The sequence below is a fragment of the Vicia villosa genome, linkage group LG4 (genome assembly GCF_029867415.1).
Source record: "Vicia villosa cultivar HV-30 ecotype Madison, WI linkage group LG4, Vvil1.0, whole genome shotgun sequence".
Classification (NCBI taxonomy): domain Eukaryota; kingdom Viridiplantae; phylum Streptophyta; class Magnoliopsida; order Fabales; family Fabaceae; genus Vicia; species Vicia villosa.
This window is the reverse complement of record NC_081183.1, coordinates 146,742,137-146,770,020: the sequence shown is the minus strand read 5'-3', so window position 1 is coordinate 146,770,020 and position 27,884 is coordinate 146,742,137. Positions and strand designations below refer to the sequence as shown.

The window sequence follows — 27,884 nt, the reverse complement described above, 5'->3', positions numbered from 1 at the left end:
ACTACTTTGAATTTCCTAACCGAGCTATTTATCCTAGTTTTTTCACATTACACATAACAATATCATCAATGACAAAAATAACAAGGAAGTTTAGACTTCTGTTTCCTGTCGTATTTCACCAACAAATTGGACTACATACCTATTCAACTGCCTCTGTCGTATTTCAACAACAAATTGGATTAGATACCTATTCAACTGCCTCATATTCTCTGTACAAAAATATCAATAATTTAAACTACAGGGTTCCTCAATTGTTGACTTGTATGCATTTGTTCCATTGTTTTGATAAAACCATCAGGTATACTCTGAGAAGAAGACGTATTTATTATATGTCACTCCGTGGCTGCAAATGATGGCAAAGAGGTTAAGACTTGAGAGAGGTAAAAAGGACAAAGCTAATCAGAATAAGGCTGTCTGCAGTCAACTATCTTTGTTTACAAACCACAAACACATATGATACTTGAGCACATCTTGGATTTTTCTTAATCAAACATGAATAGAAATTAAGCAGAAGCCATTACCTCAACATGGCGCTGAAGATCACTTGAAGCATGGATTACGCCGTTGCTGAAGTATGAATGAGCATATTCTTCTATATTATCCAGACTGCAATTAGATATTATCATCAGCATACACAACAAACTAGATCAAGTAAAAAAATTGAAATTGAATTTATCCATTCAAAGCTATCCATATGGATATTATCAATAGAAGTAACCCTAGAAGCATGAAATGACACGCACAGTCGTTGTTCCTTTCATTGGAAAGATTTATCTAAAGAATCAACAGAAAATTGGCATAAAGAACAAAAAAAATGAGCATACTTAGGTAAGAACAAAAACAAGTATCAAGAGCATGATTACCTACCGATATACATAGTTCACCATGATGCCTCCACTTTGAGAAAGACCTTTTTCTGATAGGTCTGCCATCCAATTTATTCTTTCAACCATCTGTCCCATATTGAGAAGAAAGAAGTGATTCTTACGAGTTTGTTCAAATTACAGTTGTGGGTTATTTGAAATGGAACAGAGCTTTGCAGCATAAAAACTTTCACTTTTATATGCAGCAAGATAATAATCCATAATACCATCCAAGATGTCAAAACAAATGACAGTGTACAACGTGCTAATCACAAAAAAAAATGTCATTTACGCTTGCAAGGCATACCGCTCCATTTTGTAAGTGGAAATTTGCTACAGAGTCCAAAGCTTTTCCTCTTTTCTTCTCTTGCAGAAGGTATCTGATAAAATAAAAGTATCACAGATATTTTCTGATTAATAAATTATAGATAAACTATGGGTGTAGTCAGCTGCCTAGCACAATGCAATTGTAATATATTTGCAGTACCTGGCACATAAGCGCATCAAAGGGGGATTAAGTGCTGACAAAGTTTCCGGAGAATGGATCCAATTGTAGGATATAGAAGTAAGCAGGTTGAATAGAACTTCCATTCCGTTTTTCCCTGTGGAAATATCTCTGCAGCACATACTGATATTAGTCAATTGAAATTGATATCGGAGACAAATTAGAAAAGCAAATAGAAGTTACAATAAACACTATTTGCCATCACTAATGGCCAAGGCACATGGCAATAGATATTCGAGTACACTGAAGTCAGAATATACTTCTTAGCTAAAGAATAAAATATATAAAAACATGTGTAATGTAAAAAAAAAAAAAAAATAGTAAACTAAGTGCAGCATAGATGAACAAGAGATACATGAGACAAAATATGATTAGAAACACAATTACTAGAGAGAAAATTGGGGCAGCTTCCCATTTTAGGGGGGTGGGGGTGGTAAAATCTCATCTTAGGTGGCTTGGACATAAACCCTAGCAACACTCGCAACATATGCGAAGAGGATTAACCATATGGAGAATAGTTGGATAAAACCATTAAGAGATATTTAGAGACCAACTGTCTATTTTTGAACTTAATACACGATAGGAATCATAGTGGCCATGCCATGATGATATGTCCACATAGTGGGAAAATGTTCAGTTGTTATAATACATGTATTAAAACAGTTTTCAGGATTGCATTCTGAAACTTCCATACAACTTAGCAACGGAGTTGGAAAAGAATATCATAACATAAAACCATGAGATAGAACAATATGTGACTTACTTAGGCAAACTCATAAGTGCTGCTTCTTCATCAGGTTCAAGTATGTTTTCAAAGAATGTGGAAGCAGATTCCTCGGCCACAGGTTGTGACATGTCTCCTTCAGCAAGCACTGTTTGAGATGCCAACTTGGATAAGAGCCATGTCATGAATCCTGGGATGGGACTGAGGGTTGCAAAGGTCTGCATATAAATTGATCAGCAATCATAGATATGGGAGGGGCTAAGGTAAAATTTAATAAATTGATCAGCAATCATAGATATGGGAGGGGCTAAGATAATGCAATATCCTCAGAAACACATAATTGTCAAGGAATTTTCACAACATTAATGTCCAACAACTATTGGGGATAAGCAGCATATTAGGTTCAGTTTCTACTCTTCTAGAATGATGGAAACAAGATATCACTTTGAGAAAGAAAAAAAACTTGTTAGAAATTGCCATGTGCCTTTTACGTCTAGCACTCTTTTGAAAGGTCAACAATTTAAAAAAAGAAACCAGAAAATTGTACTATTCAAAAACTTCAATCAAATTCAAAACAGACACACTTTTTGTTGTAAACAATACCATTCATATCAAAATCAAGAAATGAATAATTAAATTATGAGTTAAAAAACTTAAGATGGATGTTAATTAAAAAGTTACATATTCCCAAATTTCATGAAACAATATATTTCATTTGGTTCCGCCCTTTAAATTAAGACAGCTCCACAAAATTGGTAAAATGCTTACAGAAATATGTGGCATCTCTCTTTTCACCAGTTTTACAACACGTTTGATAAGAAACTTTCCCAAGTTGATCCCCGCTAAGCCAGGCTGCAAAATTTTCAGAACTATGCAAATCAGAAATAAAACTATCTCCAGCATTATTTTCTTCCTGGATTCAGATGAGGTATCAACTCAAAAGTAAACAAATCTATGGTGCATGCATGAATAAACAGATCAAGGAAGACAAAAGGAAAATCAAGCAAAAAGTCGCAATATATTCCAGAGAGATATCGAAAAAGTCAAGAATGAGGCCTAGTGTGCTTTTCACTGAGGATGATACTAGTTAATGTTGGCATGATGAAATAATAGAATTAATAACTTTTTTAATATATATATATATATATATATATATATATATATATATATATATATATATATATATATATATATATATATATATATATATATATATATATATATATATATATATATAGTCAAATTTCCACCATTTGTAACTTTTCATTTTATATATAGCATACCTGAGTTGATGATATTGAGTAAAACACTGCACTTGTTGCCTCACTTTCAGGTATAGGAGGACTGTCCCACAAAACTTCCTGTGAACAAAGAAATGTTGATTAAAAGGGTACTGAAAAAGGGCTTGTTTTAGTTAAATTTAAACATAACCAACCTGTATAGTTTGAGCCACATTCTTCATTAGTGCAACTTCAATGAAAATCAAAGGTTCGCCTAAGGAGAAACAAAAATAATCCACATAAAGTAGTTTAACTTAAACATACTTGAGAAACTTTGAGAATAGACTTTTACAATCAGAGAGAAATTCTGTGAATTGTTTGGGACAAAGCACTCATCATCCTTGAAATTGATATACATAAAAGAATATACATTTTACATTTTCAAGAACAATAGCAAAAAATTAGACTATTAGACTATTTCATATGATTACAATTTTTCAATGATACCCTAGCTGCCATAGTTCCCAATCGCAAAATACACAATAATCACTGTCAATATTTCCAACACACATAAAAAAAAATGAGAGCATGTATGTAACTACAATAGTAGTGGGGAATGTATCCTCCCAAGTTATAAGGTTTATGCATGACAAGGACATGTTAAAATTGTTTTCCTATCTATCGCTTCAAAAGAATGGATCCTCTCAAGTTAGAAGATTCTCACACTAAAGGAACATGTGAAAATTTTACATATACCTTTCTCTTCAAAAACATTCACAAATTTTTATAGGATCCCATCTATTTAATGTCTCTGAAGAGAGATCCATACAAAAATTTCATATCCTTTTCATGAAAATCTAACATGAGAGAGATCAATTACCACAATATTGTCAACCACTGAAATTCAACGGGTTGCATATGGTAAAATCAATTATCTAAAAAGATTAAACTATAGAAACAGTAGCACCAAATACGAATTTTCAAGTTACATGTCATGAGAATAATGATATATGATTGTCCTGTCTAAGCAATACAATCACCACAAGCGCTACCATTGTTCTATAATTCTATCTGTATTGCTGTCACTTGCTGACTTGATGCAGACTCATATCTTGAATACAGGTTAAATAGCGATAAGATGTTAATTAAAAAGTGATTAATAAAATATAATAGGAGTATAGTGCATTATTAGATAAGCTTATATGACAACCAAAGTCTTTTTCTCACCAAATAGTTGACTAAATAGATCAAACAATGTCCAATGTCCAATCATAAACCATGTTTAATGAGAGACCATTAATATCCAAATGTCTATTGATGATTTGGTTTAAAATTTTTCTCTTTATTATTCTTTTATCCCTAGCTACTGGACTATCCTCTATCAAGTCTACCATCCTTATTAGTGCTTCTATGGGTCTTCTCCAAACTAGTCAAACTATTTAAGATGAAAATCTACCTTCTTTTCCACAATAAATGCTACCCTACTTTCTCTTTAATGCTTTAGTTCCGAATCATCAGATATGCTTACAGTTATTTGAAATATTTTGGATATCAGGCATCGTAAGTAAAGTCTTTAAATAGAGATCATTTACGAACACTCTACTGCTTTCAAGGTGTACAAACCTAACTTAAAGAGAAACCAAACAAAAACAAATTCTATGCACCAGATATAGCCAAGAATTATCTTTCAATAACAAAGTGTTAGAAGAACTGCTGACCAGGAATTGCTGGATGTAAATATCCAAAACAACGACGACCAATTCCCAGCCTTCTCTTAAGATCTAGAAGGTTGCTTATAGGGTGCACAGCCTACACAAGATATTGAATATTATGCTTCTAACGGAAGACTAGAGCTGCACGATATGGAAATTCAAGAGATGAAAAAGAGAGAAGTACTTCATAAGCAACAATTTTCTCCAGCAGGGAAGCAGGATCATCCCATGTAATTTGGTGTAGCTCTAATGCAGCAGGACTAAGCCACGTACTAAGTTTTTCTTTTAGACAAGAATCCAATGCTCTCAGAGAAGCAATATTTTCCTCTCTGCATAATGGAAAAATTGAACCATCATATTCAAGATTCCAGGAAAGCAGAGTAGAACCCTTGTTTTATCTTTCTTTTATCTTTTCCCTAGGAGTTTCATCAACTATAAGCACTTACATCTGAACATTTTATACTTTTATTTTAAGGTCTTTGTAGCAAAAAAGACTTGTGCAAAAGTCTGAACGATAATCGGTATATGAATTCTCAAACACAGAATACACTAAATTTTTAAATAGCAACAATTAACTGAGATGTCTTCTATTTTTCTCAAACTATCGTTGTATGATAACTACTCTCAAGACATAGGAATTATTCAAACAATAAGCATGGAGCATCAGACATTAGCTTACCTGAGAATAGATAGGATATTTGCCCGAAGAATGGATAAGAATCTCAACCCTCCAGGATGTGTGTTGAGTCGATCAAAGAGAACTTCATAAACTGGCTGTAGGGCATGCCTCAAATTCCGCTCAATGCGATAGAAAGAAGAAAACAAGCCTTCTTCTTCAGATCCGTTCGCTTGAGCTTTGTCTGCCAACCCCAAACACTTCTTTCACAAATCACAACAAAGTTTCGAAAGCTATAATGCAAAGAGTTACGCACATGCACACACCCATGCACATTCACATTGGTACAAATCACTTACCAGCGGGAAGTTCAAGTCCAAGGTACTGTTTTATCAGTTCGCGAACTTGTGATCTATTGAGATCATAGTCTCTAGCAAGGACAAGGAGCAACTTGCGACGGTTTTCATCAGAAAGTGTAAAATAACCCTACATAATTACCAGCTCATATGTTACAATCATATTTTTCACACATATACTCATGCATGCTATTAGATTGTCAAAACGTTAGTTGACATATAAAAGCAATTGTCAACTGCAGTAGACAGATATAACCTATAATGAAGTTATCTTAATTGGTTAACTCTATAGTAAACTTCTATATAAACACCAACAAAGCATTCTACTACTTTCCTTTCAAATTACCAAAACTCGCCACATTATAAAAATGGAATAAGCACCAATAATAACAAGATCAAATAAGTATGTTCTATGGAAGTAAAAATCTTAAGAGTAAAGTACCTCAGAGAAGTTATTAAGCACATCATCTAGAACCTCCGTTTTATGCATTGAAATTGCAGAGTGCATCGAGGCATTGACGAGCTTAAACTCGCTGAATAACTCAAAGTCCAGATATAAACAAAAACCAGATTAAGCAACAACAGAATAATGATCATAACCATGCAAATTCCAATTTTCAAGCATGTGAAAATGAAAATTGAACAACAAGTAAAACTATGAACAACCTCTCGGAGTTGCCTGAATCATTAGGCGCTGAATTTCCTTTGTGTGTATTCTGCTGCTGCATTTTACTCGCCACGTTCTGTTATGCAATTATCACAATCAAATGAACCAAAATTCAACAGAAATCAAATTCAAAATTCAGAATTCAAAAATCAAATTAACATGCAGAATCGATTAATTGTTCAGAAATATAATCAAAACAGTGTGTAAAGAAAGAAAGAATTTAGGTGAAATTGAATTAGGAAAAGCGAGATTTCTAACAGTTAGAGGGAGAGGAGAGAGCGAAAGGTTAGGTCGATCGTGAGGCTTCATTCTGGCGCGCATCAAAATTGATAGAGCTTTCTTGTTCATTTTTTTGTGTTGGTATTTATATTAGGCGAAACGAGAGCGTGTGTGTGATTGTGTGAGAAATCGTAATCAGTGGACGATATAGAATGGATCCATTATGCTTCGGAATGTTTGTTGAATAGTTAGCATCGTTTTTTGGCGAGAAGAATTTATTTATTCTTTTCATTTCCACGTTTAGTTTTGTTGAGTCATGAGTGTTGCTTGCAATCTTCCCCGAACATCTGTTTATTCATTACAGGTTAATGACCCACCCGACCGGTAGAAGCAGGTTATTTGGATAATTGGGGCTTCAGGCGTTGAGGGGTTTCGAGAATTTTATATGCCACCTTTCAAATTTAACTGCACCCCCCATTTTCCATTATTCTGAAAATATTCATAAATAAATTTTTTGGGTGGTCAAGAACAAAATTTCGGATAACATATTAAAATTCTGATAGTTCATTTATAAATTTCTGTTATAATTTTTTAAAAAATATATATATTTTTATACTATCACAAAATTTAAAATATATTGAAATTTTTTGTGATTTATCAAAAATTTCAAATTCAGATAGTGTAAAAAAAATTTTCAAAAATGCCTCTACAAAGAAATTTTGGAAAAATTCGATATTTTCTTGAAATTTTCGGTAAACACGAAAAAAAATTTCAAAAAAAAATTGTAGGGACATAAGAATAATAGCACCACAGATGTCATGTCAGTTTAATTTCGCATAGTTTTCTATGTTGAGGCCCAATTCAACTTCCAGGCTTAATAAACCCAAAATATGTAGAGTTTATGTTGAAGAATTTCTTTGTAGACCCCCTATAGGGAAAATCTCCAGCGAAAAATCAAAAATACCCCTACTACGGAAATGCATTTCTGAAGTAATTTTTTTTTTTTAAATTTTCTCAGAATTCGGAAATGTATTTCCGAAAACATCAAATGGGGGGTGTTTTCGGATATGCGTTTCCGAAAACACTCATTATCCTTCACCTCAATTTCACTTTCATCTGGAAAAATTTTGAAAAAAAATTATTTCGAAAATACATTTTCGAAGTAGGGGTATTTTTGATTTTTTGCCGCAGGTAACAAAAAAAGTAAAGGAGTCTGTAAAGAAAATCTCTTATCCTGTCACCCCACATATTTTCATAATGTTCATGTTACCTTTGTCAAAAGTTTTATCAAAAAATTCGAATGAAAAATCCTTTAGAACAAATAAAAAAAATTCAGTAGAACTCAAAAAATCCAGTGGTGTGTATGAAAAATCTGATATACCAAATATTTCAAAAATCCATAATATTATGGCACGGTCAAAATCCGGCCCTGTATCAAATAAAAAAGACAAAACATTGTTCAATACATCCACCATATCTAATATTAATATTATTCTGTTCAATACTTATTTTACAAATCAAACACACTTTAATTACACTCATCCTAATTCAGGATTTAAATATTTGACACGAGAGAGAATAACTATTTAGCTTATCGCTAAATATTTAGGTGAATTACTTGACATATGAATACTCTCTTATTAACTAAGTTATTCAAAAACACAAATGACATACACATGTGTATGTATAATAAATAATGCAAGAAAGTATGACAAATGCATGTGGACGGATGACAACTAGCAAGAAGAAGATTCTTTGCTTTAGATTTTATTCATTGTCGGAACTAAATTCGGTAAGCTTTTAAAACAAACACTAATACTATTAACTTTCCACAATATTACAGCAAAAGATCGTGACTAATGTCTTAGACTCTTAATTAAGTCTTTGCTCTTAATTAGATGCCATTATTCAAATTAATGCAACACATATCCATGGTTTTTTGACCGGAAAGATATGAGACTTTTTTTGATCTGGCATGTGTGTATGTTGCTTCTACCGTAATCTTTGATTCAATCTTTAAAGCCTTGGTTGATCTGAAAGATGTGAGACTTTTTTCCTCACTAATATGCAAATTGCAAAGCCATACTGTCATATCAGTGGCATGGACAAGGAGGAACATTATGAACATTAATTTATGCATACAAAATCATTTTACTTTTCTTACACTTGTCTAGGTGTAAAATAATAAGATATAAAAAGTGACAAATTATTTAAAAACATTTTATTAATTGAATCTCCTACCATCATTTATTTGGAATGAATATCATTCTTAACCCAAAAAAAAAAAAACTTTATATTGCTTACGACATTGTATAGGTATTGTTCCTCCATTTTATTGGAAAATTAAAACAATTTCTAGAATTTGGAAATCTATTTTCGGATGCATTTCAGTCACATTTATTTTTAGCTAAATTTTAAGATCATGTCAAAAAAATTATAAAAAAGCATCTCCAGGTAATTTATAGAGATGTAACTTCGGACTCTGTTTTAATAAAAAAGACGTTAGACCTTTTTTACTTCTCAAAATACTTTTTCAAAACACAAACGACTACATCTATTGGTATTTCAGGGTATTACATCCTTATATGACATTGGATGCTCCAAGAGATACACTTAGGTCAACTCATCACGAGATACTAAAGGATGAGTGTTATCTCAAATTTTTGACACAGAGCTTTACGGATTAGAGATGAGAATCGATTCTTAGAAACAAATATCGATCTTCAAATCGAAATGGCCAGTCTTGGCCATTTTTCATGATTCGTCTGTCAAAAGAGGAAATGACTTTGGCTGAGCTCCTGGTATCACAAATACCAAAGATATATGTTTTGAGACTTGGACAAAATTTTGAGATTTCGATGTGGCAAATGTACGTATAGTCGAACAAGGCTGGATTGGATAAGATTAAACAGTTATTCGAAGATACGTGTAAAGCTTACAAGAATCAGTTTGCATGGATTTGGGAACGTGGCGAAGTTTGCTAAGTCGACTGTTTTGGACGGTTATATTAGAACTAGTATATAAGTAGTGTTTGTTTATGTTTCTTGACGTACACAATTTTACACACACTTGATAAACTCAAAGTATTTGTGATGAGAGAAACAAGTGATCTACAATGTATGTGACTGCATTCAATTTTATGAATTAAGTTCTTTATTTTCAGTCATTTATTGCATTCAAGTTACTTTCCTGCATTTAGAGCTTTCTTTTCATTACCTTTTTATAGTTTTCAACTTAACTGTCAAGAATGCTCAAACTTACAAACTTTTGCACAATATGTCGGGATCTTTTCAAGTTTAATCCCTTAAGTAAATTGAAACTTGTCTTTGTTTATCAAATTTTTAAGTAAACAAATTGGCACGCCCAATTGGACCCTCTGTGCTAAAAGTTTTAGTTTTTCTTTCTATAAAATTTGCATATAAGTTATCTGTTTATGAAACTTCTGTATTGAACAAGCATTTTCCTTTTATTATTAGATGTTTTGACCAAAACAAACTTGACTTTTGAAATGAATAATGCTTTTGCAAGATTGTTAACAACCTTTTCAGCGGAATTATCCTTTTCATTGATTGGAGATGTTTGTGTTGGATAACATAGAGAAAAGAGAGGCCAACAACCAACTTGTGACAAGCAATTCCAAATTGCTAACAGATATGGCGATGACCTGCCATGTAAAGAGACTTGTTTTTTCCATTATACATGCTATCAATTTTTTTATGATGAGTTTAGGGAGTTTTAACCTTATATTAACTCTGTTCCTCAATTCTTCTTTGAGTGGTATAATAATGAACTCTCCACTTGGGATGCATATTACAATTTCCCTTTAGGATATTATCTTATTTTCCTAATTACGCAGGGTGAATTCATCAAAATAGGTATTCAATTCAACGATGTTGATGTTTGTTGTCTCATTTTTCTTGTTGTCTTCCTTCTATTCGCTTACTTGACCGTCCATATGGCTCTTTATGAAGGAATTCCAACTCTTAAGTGTGGCGATGAAATAATGATTGGATGGTTCGATATTAATGTGTATAATCATGACTTTAGCCAATAAGGTGTGCTATTTCATCTTCACGTGGAGTGTTAGAGAGTGCTCCTAGATTTGCAAGTGTTGGTCGACAAGTAAAGTAGTTATCAAGTGATTTGTATGCGACCACCAAGAATTGGACCTTGTATGCCTTCCAAGTTTCTTCTCCACTAAAACTGAAAATCAAATTTATATAGCCCGTGGGTTTTCCAATTGACACGTGGAATCCTTGTAGGCAAGAACAACATATATGATATGATTCTTCTCATTTAGTTAAAGGGTGTTGAATAGATCATGGTAAATAATATCGCAATAACTACTTTGAATAGTGATGACTTTTTTATTTGTAAATTATCCATACAATACACACTAGCAATAGAAATTGATAACTTCGGGTACCCTATACTTTTTTGTCATTGTGAAAAGTTAAGAAATGATGGGTAGTAGGGTTGAAATCTTAAACATTAGTCACCGGTTGGTGCCTGATACTCAACAAAATTTTGAATTTCTCTATGTCAAGTTGGAGTTGGTGTGAGATTCCCCCAACACTACAATAAATGTACTCACGTAGGGGTGGTAGCTTATTGAGTCAATTGAAGTGAGGGATATCCAATTTTTGATTGCCATGGGTTGGATGTACCTTATGGGACTCTGTTAGGGATGAATTTATGGTATTTTCATGGGTTATTATAACCAAGTTATGCGCTATACTTAAGCAAAGTGTGATAATTTCATGTGTTTTTCAGTAAGAATTGAATTACATATGTATAGTTCATGTTGCGAAGCAAATCGAATCACTTTGGGTATTATTGATGCAGGTTTGGAGCTGAAAAGTAACTTTATAAGAGTATGAAGAGGAAAAGAAGCTGGAAGAATCAAAAGACAAGCAAATAGGAGAAGTTTCCAGCAAGGCGCGCCGCAAAGGATTCAAGCGCGCCGCCCCAAACCCTCTGTCTTGGGTCGCGCCGCGGGACTACGTGCCGCGCCGCGGAGACGGCGTGTCCAGCCCAAATCTTATAGATAGAAACCCTAGCTGCCAATTAAAAGGGTGATTCTTTGGTGAACGAAATTAAGAGAGAAACCTGATCCTAAAGCACAGAGCAACCATTGAAGAAAGATTCTACATCAATTGGAGAGATTTTATTGATCATGATGAATTCCTCAATCAATCCTTGTGTGTTCTTCATGTCTATGGAGAGCTAATTCTCTTTTGTTGAGTTAAGGTAGTAGTTAACCTATGATTATGCAATACCATTGATTGATTCTTGTGAATAATTGTTGAGTTTATTATCAATAAGAAACCTCGTTTTTATGTTAAATTATTGTTAAATCTTTGATCGAAAGAAAAGGTTTAAACTTTTGCCCTAGGTTACTATATTAGTTCATTCATAATTTGCAGAGATGGAATTGTGAATGAGTTTTCATTATTATCGTGATTCATTACTTTTATCGATATTGATATTTTGAGAGATCGAATCTCACATTGGTAGAAGGTTATCTAACTTGATTTGCAGACATGAGATTTAGTTTGAGGATAAATGAAGATGATAACTCAAACAATGGTTCACTTGTAATTTAATTAATAACTTGCACAGGAATAGGTTGATGAACCCTAAAACTCAACATATTCTTCTTATAATTCACCAAAGTTCAACATTCTAGTTTCATATTTGTTTAGATTTAATAGCATATTTAAAATAACAAAAGAAACTCAACTATTTTTACTCAACTCAAAATACTTTGTTATAGAACGGGAGTGATATTAAACCAATCCCTGTGGATACGATATATAGAAAATATTTACCCAAAAATACTTTCAACAGACTCCCCCTCAAGTGTGAGTCCACAATGCTCCCCCTCAAGTGGAAACTCTTTTTTGTCCACATTTTGATTTCAACGGAACACCTCTTCTTCGGCATTTCAATACAAGTAAGTCATTCCCTTTACTCGAACCAAAGGCTCGTGATATCATTTGTTAGCACAACAATCGCTATAAATGTAGAAAAATATTCTCATGTACTCCGTATGGGTGGTAGCTTATTGAGTCAATTGAAGTGAAGGATATCCAATTTTTCGCTGTCATGGGTTGGATGTACCTTATGGGACTCCCCCTCAAGTGGAAACTCTTTTTTTGTCCACATTTAGATTTCAACGAGACACCTCCTTTCGGGCATTTCAATACAAGTCAGTCTCTTTATTCGAACCAAAGGCTCATGATACCAACCCAATTTTTCACTACCATGGATTTGATGTGTCTTATGGGACTCCCCTCAAGTGTGAGTCCACAATGCTCCCCCTTAAGTGGAAACTCTTTTTTTGTCCGCATTTCGATTTCAATGGGACACCTCTTCTTGGGCATTTCGATAGAAGTATATCAGTCCCTTTACTTAAACCAAAGGCTCATGATATCACTTGTTAGCGCAACAATCAGGGGTTTGAGCGAGAAGCATTCTACTTTATGAGACTTTTCTTTGAGTAACACATCTTTATGAGAGACACACCACTTATTCACCCAAAATTTTAAAATAATAAAATACATAAATTCTTCTCCTTATAAATATTTAAGTCTCCACATTTATAATCAATATAAGACTCTAACTCACATTTAAATTATTATTCTCAAAGCACTTTATATATATTACTAATACTAGCTAGTTAGTTATAATTTATAATTTTCATTATATGGATTAGAATTCTAAAAACATCATTGGTACACGCATGAATGGTTTATCAAAAAGTTCACCATAAAATTCCCCTATAATAAACATTTGAGACAGATATTTGTACTAGTATTTTACAATAAACTTTTTCGTGGAACTTTTGTTTTCTTGTCTCTGTATCGCACTCTCAAAGTTTGTGCACCAAGTCTTAACTACATTAGATTTTTCCTTGTTTTATAAACATCATATAAGTCATCTCTTGCACCAAAATAAATGAGTATAACTCTATTGTTTATGTAGGATGCATAACATTATTGCATTACAAAGATATGTGACGACATAGATAATTAATTAGTGGGAATATTGTATATATTTTGTAATATTGTTGAAAGGAATCTATGGCTGGCCACGAACATTAATCATGCATCCCTCAATTTTCTCAACCATGAAAAATCAATTTAAATTTTTTTTTTATAAGCAATATTGATCAATATATTAGATACGAGTACTAGGGGTTCTCGAAACCCGATACAACAATAGTTAATTAAGAGATTTTAAGGCCACCAAAGGGGCTTGATACCAAGAATAAAAAGGTATAAAAGCTTTGTTTGCACCGATCGAGAGTCAAATCCAAAAAACCATTTTAATATTTACCACCACTTCATCTAAAACAATAACAGAATTGTTAAAGATGAAGTTGTTTCTTGAGTTCCAAAGTGACCAACCTTATTAGTAGTCATCTCTTATTAGTACCAACCTTGGTCCCATTGGTATGCCTTTCATGAGTACTTCATTTTCTTTCCTACTGCATCACTTCATACCTCCCAATCCCATTTGCTCCTTTGTTATTGTTTTATTAGATGCCGATTTTACATATAAAAGTACAGCCTTTTTTCTCCCTTTAACTTGTACTTTAATGATTTATAATATAAAATCAGAAAGACTACCGACTACTTTAATTAGTGGTGCTCACAAAAAACATGAGATTATATTTAAGTTCAACAAATCTTCCTAATATGTGAGTAACTATTAATATCGAAAGAAAGTTGTTATTTATAAAAAGGTTAAATATATTTTTGGTTCTTATAAATATCTTAAATTTTATTTTTAATTTTTATTAAAAAAATGATATATTTTAGTCCTTATAAATTTTTTTTGCATACAGTTTTAATCTATGTTATTTTCTAAAATTTTAAAAATTGTTTAATTACACTTAAATTTTTAAATTTTGATGATCAATTTTTTTCATACGTGTTTAGAATACTATAAAATATTTCTTTACCAAATTATAGAACATTTTAAAATAAGAAGAATTAAATATGAATTTTTTTAATTTTAAAAGATAATGATAAAAGTAATGCAAATTCCGACTTAAAAATCAAATTTTGAGTTGCAATTTTTTCGATGAACTTTTTATAATATTCTAAACATGTCTGTGAAACAATCATTCAAAAATACATTGATTTAACAGTAAGAACTAAAACTGCGTGCATAATAATTTTATAGGGACCAAAAATAAAATTTGATAATTTTATAGAGACCAAAACATATTTAACCCTTTATAAAACACGTTCGAGTTGATCATGTTTTACAAACGACATATGTGTCCAATGCAATGTGATTACACGGGACACATGAGAGGTTCTAATTAGGAGGTGGCAATCTTACCACATGCTCGACACGTGGACAAGGTTGGAACATCATGCAAAATTCTAAAAAAGAAGCTACTTGCCACAATTTCTGTAGTAACGAGGCAAGTTGACTAAAAGCAAGGAGGAGCGTAAGGTTGTTAGGGTTTTCTCTAGATCAAAACGGTTATAAATACATATTTAAAAGATTAGGTCAATCATCACATTCACAAATTACTGACTAAAGATCTCTTATTCGGTGTATCTTTGACATAGTCACTACTATTATACTCACAAAAAGTACAATTGGTGCCTATTGTAGTGTTCAGTAAAACATTTCTAGATCGCATCCTTTTAGCAAGAGTTTTCAACCAACCAGTCGCTGTTCATCAACGATGATAATCCATATTTCACAATCCCTTGGCAGTGATGACGAAGCCCTATCAACAATGTATACCACAATGGAGGAACTTTGTCATCAAAACAAAGTTATGTAGGTCCCTGTCAAGACGATCCAACAACAATAAAACGACATACAACAAAAAGGGATAGAGATCAAGGACCCTCAACCTCGATTGTAATTTAGGATACCCTAGTCTCATAGAACTTCAAATTGCCACAACTAGTAGTGTTTGACGAAAACAACGTTCCCTATGAACATGTCGCGTCGCCTTTAATACACATATGAAGATTATAGGCACGACATAATCGTTGTAATACAAACTCCTCCCTGGGACCTTGAACAAGATAACCTTCTGATGGTACATGAATCTCCCCAGATTCTTCGTAACAAGTTATTATGGATCTATGTACTTGTAGGTATTGTCAAGGTATAGTTCAAAATGGTAAAGTTTGTTGATAGCAAAATTGCAATCAATTATTTCATTTTGATGATGACCACACCTGATATCCAATGATATCTAGTGAAGTTCTTATCACTTGAAGATAGCTCAAGCGGTTGAAGATACTCCTGAAGATCAAGTCATTTCTTTGAAGTCAACACCTAATATCAAAGGATGTTCAAGTGAAGACTTTTGTTTCTCCGGTGGTTTTCTCTTTCTACTAGCTAAAGATGGTAATCAACTTGAACGCTTCTCAAGGTCGTCTGATCATGTTTGTCTAAGTGACTAGTATATTGTAAGGGTATAAGAGCACTTTTGGAATTAGTATGGAAAAATGGCACACACTAAAAATATTTAAGAAACCTTTCTTTATTTGTTTAAATCACCTGAATTTTTTTAAAGTACTGCTAATCAGTTAAGGAACCGTTATTTCAATTAGAAGTATTTTTACAACTGAATAATCAATTATTCCTAAATCTATAATCAATGATTTTCACTTTGTAATGCCTAAAATCGATTGATACAGTCTCTTAATAAATAGTAACGACTAAATATCAAAATCTTCCATTTGTGTCTTGAACTGTCGATTACTCATGTGTGATAATCGATTGGCCTAATCGATTATGTGAGTTATTTTACCCATGTATTGTTTCCAAATTTATACCATGCTTTGGCCTACAAATACAGAGCTCCTCTATCATTTCAAATATCTAAGAAAATGATATTTGGTCCTACTTTCTCACTCTCTCATCTTTTTTTTTTTTTTATAAATCTCTTATTTTCTCATTTATATTTTGCCATTAGTATTTCGAGAGTGTTCTTGTGCTTAGTGAGGACCATTGTCTTGATTGAGGGAATTATTGTGATTTACCAAAAGTGCGTTATCTCTTGAGTAAAGTTTTCTTTTGTAAGAAGTTGTTTGATTGCGAGCTAAACTAGTAAAAGCTTTTATTTGGTTTGGGATTATCTTAGGAATTCTCTTTTGTTCGTGAATATTAGTAAAATATCCATAAAGTTTCCTGAGATTAGCCCGGTGTAAAATCTTGGTTGATTCAAGATCAACCCGTTTAAAATCTTATTTTTTTCCCTAAGATCAACCTGGTGTAAAAGCGTTGTTGGTTTGAGATCAACTTGTGTAAAATCCAAGCTTCGTTTAAGATTAGCATGTGTAAATCTTATCTCAATTTGGAGGCCATCCCATGTAAAACCCCAGTTAGGTTAAGAGGTTAGCCAATATAAAATTCCATCTCAGTTCAGAGGATATCAAGTTAAAAACTCTGCTTATTGTTTTGTTGGATGTTAGCCATTGAAAAACTTCAAATTCTTGTAAAAGGAGGTTTTTGGGCATATCTTATTGAAAGCTCTCAAGATAGTGTAAAATTTCAAGAAGAATTATGGGGAACATGAGTATGTCAAGTGGTTAGGCCTGTGGATCTATGTGCTTGCAGGTTATGAAGATAAAAAATTCACAAAAGTTCCATCTGAAGTTTTGATGATGACAACATCTGGCAATAGCTTTCAACCTCAATGATGTCAGTATTATCACAGAAATCATCTTATAACTCATCAACAAAGGACTCAAGATCAAAGTGCCTATATAATCATAAACTATCTATCAAAAGTCTTGAAGTTCTAGAGAAAATGTGTGAAAGCTCGTTATGTCATATATGTCGGTCTGTCTGTGTGAACCGAGTATTATAAAAGTAAATAATTAGCTTAGAAGTGATAAGGCTCAGACACACACACACACACATCTAAAATATCTTTCAAAATGTTTTTATCTCGAAAATAATTTTCTAATCTATAGCCAAGTGATTAAAAAGTTGTCTAAAACTTTTTCAAACTATTTTTTAACTAACTAATCAATTGGTAAGTTATGCCAATCGATTACCTAAACAATAAAGACAACACATTAATGACTCGCAACTGCATTATATCAAAAATTTCCTATTTGGGCTAGCTAATCTATTGTAAATGATCTGGCTAAGCGATAAGAGCTTTGTACTAATTGATTAGCTCATTATTTCGGCCCATGGATTATTATCATTTTTGGTTTTTCCAACTACTATATAAGGGAGGCTCGTATCCATTTCAAAACACGTTACTTTCGAACATTTTACTATTTCTTTGGAATTTATCTCTCTAAGCTCATTCTCTTTCTCTCTAAGCTCCTTCTCTCTCTCTCTCTCTCTCTCTCTCTCTCTCTCTAGAAAATATTTTATTTCACTTTATATTGCCTTATTACTAGTAAGTGATGTTTTTCTTGTAAGGAAAGAGTTTTTGTAAGTGGTCGTGCTAGTCATTTATATACTTAAGGGTGCTACACTTTTAAGAGATCAAGTTTGGCTTTTGAGATAGACTTGTCATAAAATCTCTGTAATTGGTTTCTTAAGTTTTTCCGAAAAAATATTTGTTTTGGTTATTGAAATAAGCCATAAATCTTTAAACGGTTTGTTAGCTTATCCATGGGTAAAAGATGTCATTGGTTGAGGATAAGCCTGTAAAATTATTAAGATCAGATTGCATTAATTTTCGTGGGCATAACCTTCAAAAGCTCAAAGTTTATAGTCAAAATCTCAAGAAGACCTCTTGGGGACAGAACTAGGCCAACGTTCGACCAAACCTGTATAAACTTCTGGTGCAATTTCTCTAACCTTATCCTTTTATTTTCAGCAATTTACTTTTGTTACTTTATTTTTCGCTGCAAGTCACTCAACCAAAATTACTAATACGATATTAATCAAGAAAGATATACAATTAATCATGAATTTTAAATACCATAATCCACCCCCTCTTCTGGCTGATGTCACTTGTCCAACAAGTGTCAGAGCCTAACTCATGTTAAGGACTAATCATATCAGAAGGAAAAATGTCTTCAAACTATTCACTAAAGAAACCTTCTTCCTTCAATGGAGAAGGGTATAGTTTGTGGAAAGAGAAAATTAAAATTTTCATGGAAGGGTCGAATCGTGGTATTTGGAAGATTGTGAAAGAACTACCATTTGTCCATAAACATAAGTTAATAAGATGTTGTAGTAGACAAACTAGAAAAGGATTGGTGCAAAGAGGATAAAGAAAATGTGCAACATGGTTTGAAAGCAAATAATATCATCATTACTGATGTCGGTCTTGATAAATTCATGTGAGTTTCTCACTGCTAAACTGCTAAAGAAATGGGGGTCATCTCCAAATTATTTATGACGGTACTACTAAGGTAAAAAAGGCAATGTTAGGCACATTAACCCCCGAGTATGAACTCTTCAGATTGAAACTTGAAGAGAACATAAGTGAAATGCAAACACGTTTTACCCACATCGTGAGTCATATAAGAACTCTGGGGAAGCATTCTCAAATGAGGAATTAGCCATAAAAATTCTTAGATGCCTATATCGTAGTTGGCAACCAAAAGTCACTATGATTTATGAATCTAAGGATTTAGTGAATATGGATACACACAATATCTTTGATAAATTGCAGGGACATGAAATAGAACTCAAAAGACTTGCCATAGATGAATAGGGAGAAAAGAAAAGCACGAGTCTAGCACTTAGGTCTGAAGAATCTGACTCAGATGGTGACATGACTCTCATAGTGAAGAACTTCGAAAGATCTATGAAGAATGAGAAAAAGCAACCAAAAGATTAAATAAAAGATGAAGAAAAGACAACAGTCATTCCAACATGTTACAACTGTGGAAAAAAGGACATATAAAACCATATTGTCCTCTATTAAAAAAGGCAAATAAAAAATCCAGAAAAATCAAAAAAAAAAAAAAGAAGAAAGCTTATGTCATATGGAAATACAATGATATGTAATCCTATGATGATGAGAAAGAAAAGACCAACATCTATCTAATGGCAAAGCATCAGGATGATGATGCAACCTCTCAATTCTCCAATCATGGTTTATTTAGACTATGTAAAAAAATTAACAAAAGAATCAAACAAACCAAAGCAAATTGTTTATGCATCCAAGGATAATATTTCCTCTCTTAAATCTAAAAATAAAACCCTTGAAAAATAAATATAACGTCTTAGAGAGAAAAATAAGTCCTCACTCAAAAATCTTCCATTTTAAATAAAGATAATGAATCGAACATGTGTGATAGCTGCAACAACTTAAAAAGTGAAGTTTGTGATCTTCAGAAAATACTTGTCAAATTTAATAAAGGGAGAGACAATTTAGAAGTCCTGTTAGGAAATCAAAGAGCCTCCTACAGCAAAGCAGGATTAGGTTATGAGCTAAAGAGTGAGAGTAAGAATTTTGAGAACATATGTAAGACTAAAAATACATCTCAATGTAAAACCTTGAAAAGTAACTACTACAATAAATAAGGTCACATTCTTATGTTTTATTTCATTAGAGAAAGTCATGAAAGTAAATAAGAATATCTCTTTCATACTTCTATAAGAAACACTGTGAACATAAAGCTAAAATATCATCAAATTTGAAATTGCCTACATTTTTGAGACAATGAAGAAAATTAATTATGAAACTAACAAAAAAGGACTCATGATGATATGTGTACCTAAAATTAAGAACTAATTTTTTCTTTGCAGTAATCCTTTAGAGTCTCAAACACTACATAATATCTTGATAGAGATTGTTCAAAACATATGACAAGTGACAAAACCTTATTCTCTTCATTCTTTCCCAAATAAGAAGGATTTATCTCCTATGTGGATAATAATAATGGAAAAATTCTAGGTTTTGGCACCATTAGTAAGTCCCCAAATCCCAAGATTGGGGAAGTCATTCTGGTAAAATGACGTAAGCATAATTTGCTCATCATAAGTCAACTTTGTGAGAAAGGTAACAAAGTAACATTTGATTCTTGTTGTTGCAGGGTCATAAAATCAAGATTAAATGGAACTCTATTTACTAGCTCAAGAAGTGGAAATACCTACACAGAAAACTTAAATAAAATCCCTTCACGTGATGTATGTCTCCTAAGTAACGAGGATGAATCTTGGCTATGACATATTAGAATATCTCACATCCACATGGATCACTTGAACAAATTTGTCCACAAAGATCTTGCAGATAGCCTGCCAAACTTAAATTTTAAAAAGAACGTATTATTTGACGCGTGCAAAAAACGGAAGCAAGTAAGAGCCTTTTAAATCTAAAAATATAGTTTCTACTAATTGGCCATAACAACTGTTTCACATGGACCTCTTCGAGCTATACAGAACCGTAGTTCTAGGTGGAAATGTCTACGTCATTGTAATTGTGGATGACTACTCTCGCTATATCATTATACATGGACAAAATTCCCATCTCACAAAAGGGACGCATTTGCCACATTTCCAAAACTAGACAAGATTATCCAAAATGAAAAAGGATTAAGCATTGTATCGATAAGAAGTTACCATGGCAAAGAATTCAAAAATGAGAAATTTAATTTTTTTGTAACGAGAACGATATTCGACACATCTTTTCCACTCCACAAACTCCCAAACAAAATGGGTAGTAGAGAGGAAAAATAGATCTTTAGTAGAGCTTTCACGGACAATGCTCAATGAGACAATTCTTCCTAAATATCTCTGGGCTAATGTTGTAAATACTGCTTGATATGTTACAAACTGTTTCCTAATATGATTAACTCTAAAGCTAACAGAAGGAAGGAAGCCAAATATCTCTCACCTTGACATCTTTGGTGTTAAATGCTTGATCCTAAAAAACGAGAAAGATAACCTCAGAAAATTTGACGTGAAAGCTAGTGAAGGTCTATTCATAGGATATTCCACTTCTAGCAAAACATTTAAAATCTATAATTTAAGAAGCAGAACCACCGAAGAATTAATTCATGTTACCTTTGACGAATCTAACTCCAAACCAGTAGAATTAGAAGTTGTTGATTGTGAAGGTATCCGAGAAAAGATAAGTCTAGAGGATGATCAAGAAGTAAACCAAGAGCAAAATGAAAATTAAGATAGAAGAAAAATTAGTTCAGGATTAAACTTCAGACACTCCACAAGAAAATCCATATCTCCCAAAAGAATGGAGACTAACAAAAGATCATCTAATCCAGAATGTTATTAGAGATATATCCAAAAGGGTCGCAACTAGACGGTCACTCAATTAGGTATGAAACCTTGTGGCTTTTGTTTCATAAATTTATCCAATAGAAATTGAATAAGCCATAGTCGATGAACATTGATCTCTAGCCATGCAGGAAGAGAATTTGAACGAAAAAACATTTGGGAGCTCGTTCCCAAAGCTTCAGTTAATCTAATAGTTGGAAATCAACATGTCTTTCCCAACAAACTAGATGAATATGGAATTTTTTTAAGAAGTAAAGTCATACTCATTGCAAAAGGATACAATCAATATGAGGGAATAAATTTTTATGAAATATATGCTCACGTGGCTAGATTAGAAACCATAAGGATGTAATTAGCCTTCTTTTGCATCATGAATTTCAAACTATTTCAAATGGATGTAAAAAGTGTATTTCTAAATGGTTACATCTAAGAGGAGGTATTCGTTGATTAACCTCCAAGTTTTGTGAAACTCTTAGTTCAAAACCTTCCACTAGTTCAAAACCTTCCATTTATGGCCAGAACAATCGATTATTCATGTGTGTTAATTGATTGACCTAATTGATTATGCGAGTTATTTGCCCATGGAATATTTCCAAATTCATACCACGCTCTATCCTATAAACAAAGAGCGCCTCTATCATTTCAAATAACTCAGAAAACGATATTTGATTCTACTTTCTCATTCTCTCGTATTTTATAAATCTCTCATTTTCTCACTAATATTTTTTCATTAGTGCTTCGAGAGTGTTCTTGTGCTTAGTTAGGACCATTGTTTTGGGCTAGGGAATTATTGTAATGTACCAAGAGTGTGTTATCTCTCGAGTAAAGTTTCTTCTATAAGAAATTATTTTGTTGCGAGTTAAACTAGTAAAAGCTCTCGTTCGGTTTGAGGATTGTCTTAGAAAGTCTTCGTTTGGTTCGTGAGTTTCGCCTTTAGTAAAAGCTCTGTTTTGGTTCGTGAATATCAATTAAGAAAATCTCCACAAAAGGTTTTTGAGCTCACATCAGTTTAAAGTCCCAGTTGTTCCCAGATTAGCCAATGTAAAATTTCATCTTGGTTCTTGAACTTAACCTGGTGTAAAAACTATGTTGGTTCGAGGCCAGTCTGTATAAAATTTTAACTTGGTTCGATATTAGACATTGTAAAATCTTATCTCGATTTAGAGGCTAGCCTCTGTAAAACTCGGTCCGGTAAGGAGGATAACTAATATAAAACTCCATCTCCGTTTAGATGATATCTAATAAAAACTCTATTTGTTATTTAGTTGGAATTTTGCCATTAAAAACTTCAAATCCTTATAAAAGAAGGTTCATGGGAATATCTTATTGAAAACTCTCAAGATAATGGAAGCTGACAAGAATAATTCTTGGGTACTAGAGTAGCCCAAGTGGTTTTGACGAACCTCTATAAATCTCCGGTGTCTGTCTCTTTCCCTTATCTCTTTTCTTTTCAATTATTTTCATTACTCATTTCAATCTATCTTTTTATTGCGCTACTTATTTACTTGTTTGTTTTACAAATGGTTTTAAATCTGATTTTTGCAATGATCTTTTTCAATCAATGTTTTTGTCAAACATCCAGAATTCATCCCCTCTTGTGTATGAAGTCTCTTCTCCAATAATAAGTAATTAAACGATGGCCTTAATATAATCAACAATTTGATTGGTTGAACTTCTATCGAGGAATGTGTTGTGGAAAGAATAATGGAAGCTATTAAGATGTTTATTGGTGAGGAATGACAAGAAAGTTTGAATGAAGATTATTGTGAAGTAGAGACTTGGTTTCAAAGGCCCGATATTGCCCCCAACCTGACTCAAGAGTGCCTCAAGAACTCCTAGTTTATCTTGAATATGGTTTTTGCCCACTTGGCTATTCTGAGGACGAGGAAACTATTATGTGGCAATTGATAGTTGAGAATCTAAAAAATGATGACCGCCTTACAAGTCATCATGTTGAGCAAGAAGGCATAGCGTCTCACCAGATAAAGACAAATTAGCTTGTGTCTCATTCACCATGTTATCCAAAATACAATGGATTCACGTTGTTTATGAGATCAATTTGGGAGTTTAAAAACCCCCACAACTTGAAAAATAAACCTACGCTAAATATTTGAATTTTAAAATCCAAACAAAGTTATTTGTGTATTTAATGCATTTAGACTTTAGAGTGAACTTGAGCTCTCTTGTAATATGAGATACGTCCATTTTTCAATATCTGTATTGTGTGTATTTCGATTTTGTAACTCATACATATTTTTTATCTATATTTAACGCGATTCTAACATTAAATTTGTTGTGTTTTAATGTGTCTGGATTTCAAAATCTAAATTTTAAGAATACTTTTGAATTTCCAACCGATTATTAATTAATGAATGAGGTGTCTTGAACTATCCCCATAAATAATCTCTTAAGTGATCATAATTATAACATGACAATTTGCATAACCAATTCAATATTCAATCCTTCCCCCTCTTTTCATGTTATAATTGATTTTAGGGGACAACTTCTCTACCCATCACAAAAAGATGGGTAGTGTACCTTCCACCAATCAGATGACACCATTTAATTTTTATGTATTTAATTATTTATTATATAGAATAATTATTTAATATTTTCAATGCATTTTACTCTAAAGGTAATCTTACCCAATTTTTTGAGTCGAATAAATAAGAATTCACCTTGATTTTAACATGCAAATATTCTATATTCACGAATAACAGAATTCTCACATCTCATTGAAATTGAACATGCTCAATTTACATACTAGCTCTTTAATTGTTTTTAATGCGATGATTAAACGCGTAGCCACGACGTTGGCTTTCAACTCTAGCAGCAGTCAACATTAAATTTTGATATAGCACCCATCAACATTGACCTTTTATGTCTGCCCCAACTAAAATTAAATAATGTAGATAAACTGTACTATATTGTTACAACATGTACAATACAATCAACATCACCAACTTATAACATATTATTATAATTATATAACAATAGAACTTTTATATTAACTTAATTTAATTGAACTTAGACAATGACGTTAAAACTAGTACCGTATTTACAGAATAACAAATTGATTATATATTTACATATTGATAAAGAATTTTACCTTCTTACAAATATTATACAAACATCTCATAAATTCTTTTGGTTGTGGTTGATTTTTGAGTACTACACCTCATCAATATTTTGTTACAGAGACATGGTTGATTAGTTATGTCTATTAATTATACGTCTTCCGATTTTTATTATAAGCCGTTTTAAACTTTTCAGATTAAGAAAAATAATAATTATTGTATGAAAATGAGAAATCATGAAGGTTTTCACAAGATTATTCTTCATTAATAACATGTGGAAGATAAATTATATAATTGAAAGAAGAGAGAATAATAAATATTTAAGGATATAATAGGAAAAATAGCATTAATTATTCTTTGGAATGGTAAAGCGACTTATATTTAAATACAATTTTTTTTTAAACAATTTATAATAAAAAACGAAGGGAGTATGATTTAGAAAATGCAAATATTCTCGTAATTGCAATAATACTATATTGGTAGGACATTAGAAAAAGATGGGACAGAAAAAGGAGAATGAAATGAAGAGAAGAAAAAGGTGAAGGAACAAAGGCTAAGGTGGTAAAAGCATACCCTGAAAGGTGTAGAATAAGAATGCGGAAAAGTAAGGCAGAAAATCCGCAGCACCAGAAGGGAAAAAAATAATGTGCGGGACCAGTTTTAAATTTAATAGCCCTGTATTTAACGATGTTTCACCGCTTCAAACAAAATCTGCCAGCTTTTTCACTAATCTAGTAATAATTTACAAGATTTAACATATCCATACCCGTTGTAATATACTAATAGTATAGCTTTTTTAGTAATAGTTTACAAGATTTAAAAACTTTGTTTGATTTAGTTGGAAGCTAAATTTTTTGATGCTCATGAATTTAAATTTAAGTTGAATGCAAGTATTGTTAGTGCAAATAAAATAAAATAAAAAGAATGATGTGGCATCTAATTCAATGTTTTAAAAATTGGATCGAACCGACCGGTTCAACTGGTTGGACATAATTAGAAATGAATTCGATTGGGTCAATATTTAAAAATCACTCGTGGGTCAAAACCGGAGTAAAATCGAAAAATCGGAGTGAATCGTCCAAAACCATTCAAACCATAGAACTGAAGCCGGTTTTGTAAAACCATTTGCTTCAAGAAAATGCACTAAATTGGCCTTTTTTTTTTTTTTATTTAATATGTAGATATCAAAACTTAACATACATTTTCAATCACAAAAAAAAGTTGTATTTTTTTACAAACATATAAATTTATAAGTTTTGTCGCTCTGTTATAGTTTAACTTATTTTATTATAATTCTTTAATTTATTTAAATTATTTTAAAAGAAGATTGAAATGAATGTTGTGTTATTATATGTATTATCAATATTAATATTAATAGCCTGTTTGGTTTGGCGTTTCAGCAACCAAACACACGTCTACCTGTCCTTCTGCCGAAGCTCCAAAAGGTAGCTTCTGCGTTAACTTGAAAATTCAACGTGCTTTTGGCTTTTGTAACGTGTATCGAAATAGGCTATAAGTTGTAATAGTTTGTAAGTGAGTTTTTGAAATATTTATTTTATTAATTTGAGAATATATGATTATATATCACATGGCTATCAAAAATTAATTTCATATTAATTTACTTAATAAACAGTTTAACCATTTATTTTACCCAATTAAACCTACACTGAAAACTTCACCGCTTCGATCTCCGATCTAATTTTTAAAATATTAATTTAATTATAATATTTGATTGATTGAGAGTACTGATATCCCAGTAAATTCAAAGGTAACGTAATGTTAATATTGTTATATTGAACACTTAAAGCTTCTAGATAGGTTTCTTAGCGACGAGTAATCATAACTTAATGATCCTTGATGTAGATAAATGTGTGTACAAATTTAAGTTTGACTGAAATGAGTGATATTTTAGATGACACAATGGAGCTTTATATTTGAGGTTTCATGAGAGTGTTGATTGGTTTGATATCTTCAGTATTGAAGTTATTTGATGTGCGTAGGTATGTTTAGAAGAGAGATTCAAGAATGTTATCTATTATTTTGACTCTAGGTATGTTTAGAAGAGAGATTCAAGAATGTTATCTATTATTTTGACTCTTTGTACCAGTGTTTTGAAAACCGGACCAGACCCGACGGTCGGATCGGGAACCGACCAGATAATTAGTCTGGTTCAATAGCTGGATCGGAAATGTCATTGAACCGGTGTGAACCGGTCAAAACCGGTTTAAACCGCTAAAATCGGGAAAACCGGCGGTTTAAATGTATTTTTTTAATTTTTTTAATTTTTTTAATTTTTTTAATTTTAAAAAATCAAAACAACGTCATTTTGACTATTTTAATTAAAAATAAATAATAATAATAATAATAATAATAATAAAAAAGTGTTGTAGATGCGGTTGATTTTGTTACCGATAATTTTGATATTGAAGAAGGAGATCCCAACATTGAAACAATTTTTCTTTTATTGAAATTAAATTTAGTAGACAATGAAATTATTTTGTTATAAATTATTCAATTAGATTATGTTGCGATTAAACTTTTGTTTGCAATTATATTTTATAATTATGTACTATTTTATTGTGTGTGATATCTATGTGTAAAATTCGAATTTAAATTATGAACTTGTGAATTTTTTTATAAAATATGATATTTTAAAAAGATTTCAATGCTAGTTATATTTTGTAGAGACTGAATCATCCAATTCGACAGATTTTATATACC

General features: G+C 32.1%; 1 protein-coding gene across 1 annotated transcript; it reads right to left on the bottom strand.

The window, feature by feature from the left end:
• Window positions 1-69: 69 nt before the first annotated feature.
• Window positions 70-7,205, bottom strand: LOC131595419 (uncharacterized). The gene is made up of 16 exons (XM_058867764.1): window positions 6,922-7,205; window positions 6,663-6,739; window positions 6,439-6,529; window positions 6,000-6,126; window positions 5,704-5,884; window positions 5,209-5,353; window positions 5,031-5,121; window positions 3,528-3,586; window positions 3,376-3,453; window positions 2,861-2,944; window positions 2,132-2,310; window positions 1,351-1,479; window positions 1,171-1,243; window positions 868-953; window positions 522-606; window positions 70-343 (listed from the first exon to the last, which is right to left on the bottom strand). The coding sequence occupies exons 1-16, from the start codon at window positions 7,009-7,011 to the stop codon at window positions 326-328; spliced, it is 1,593 nt and encodes a 530-aa protein (XP_058723747.1). The 5' UTR covers window positions 7,012-7,205; the 3' UTR covers window positions 70-325.
• Between the last annotated feature and the right edge of the window lie 20,679 nt (window positions 7,206-27,884).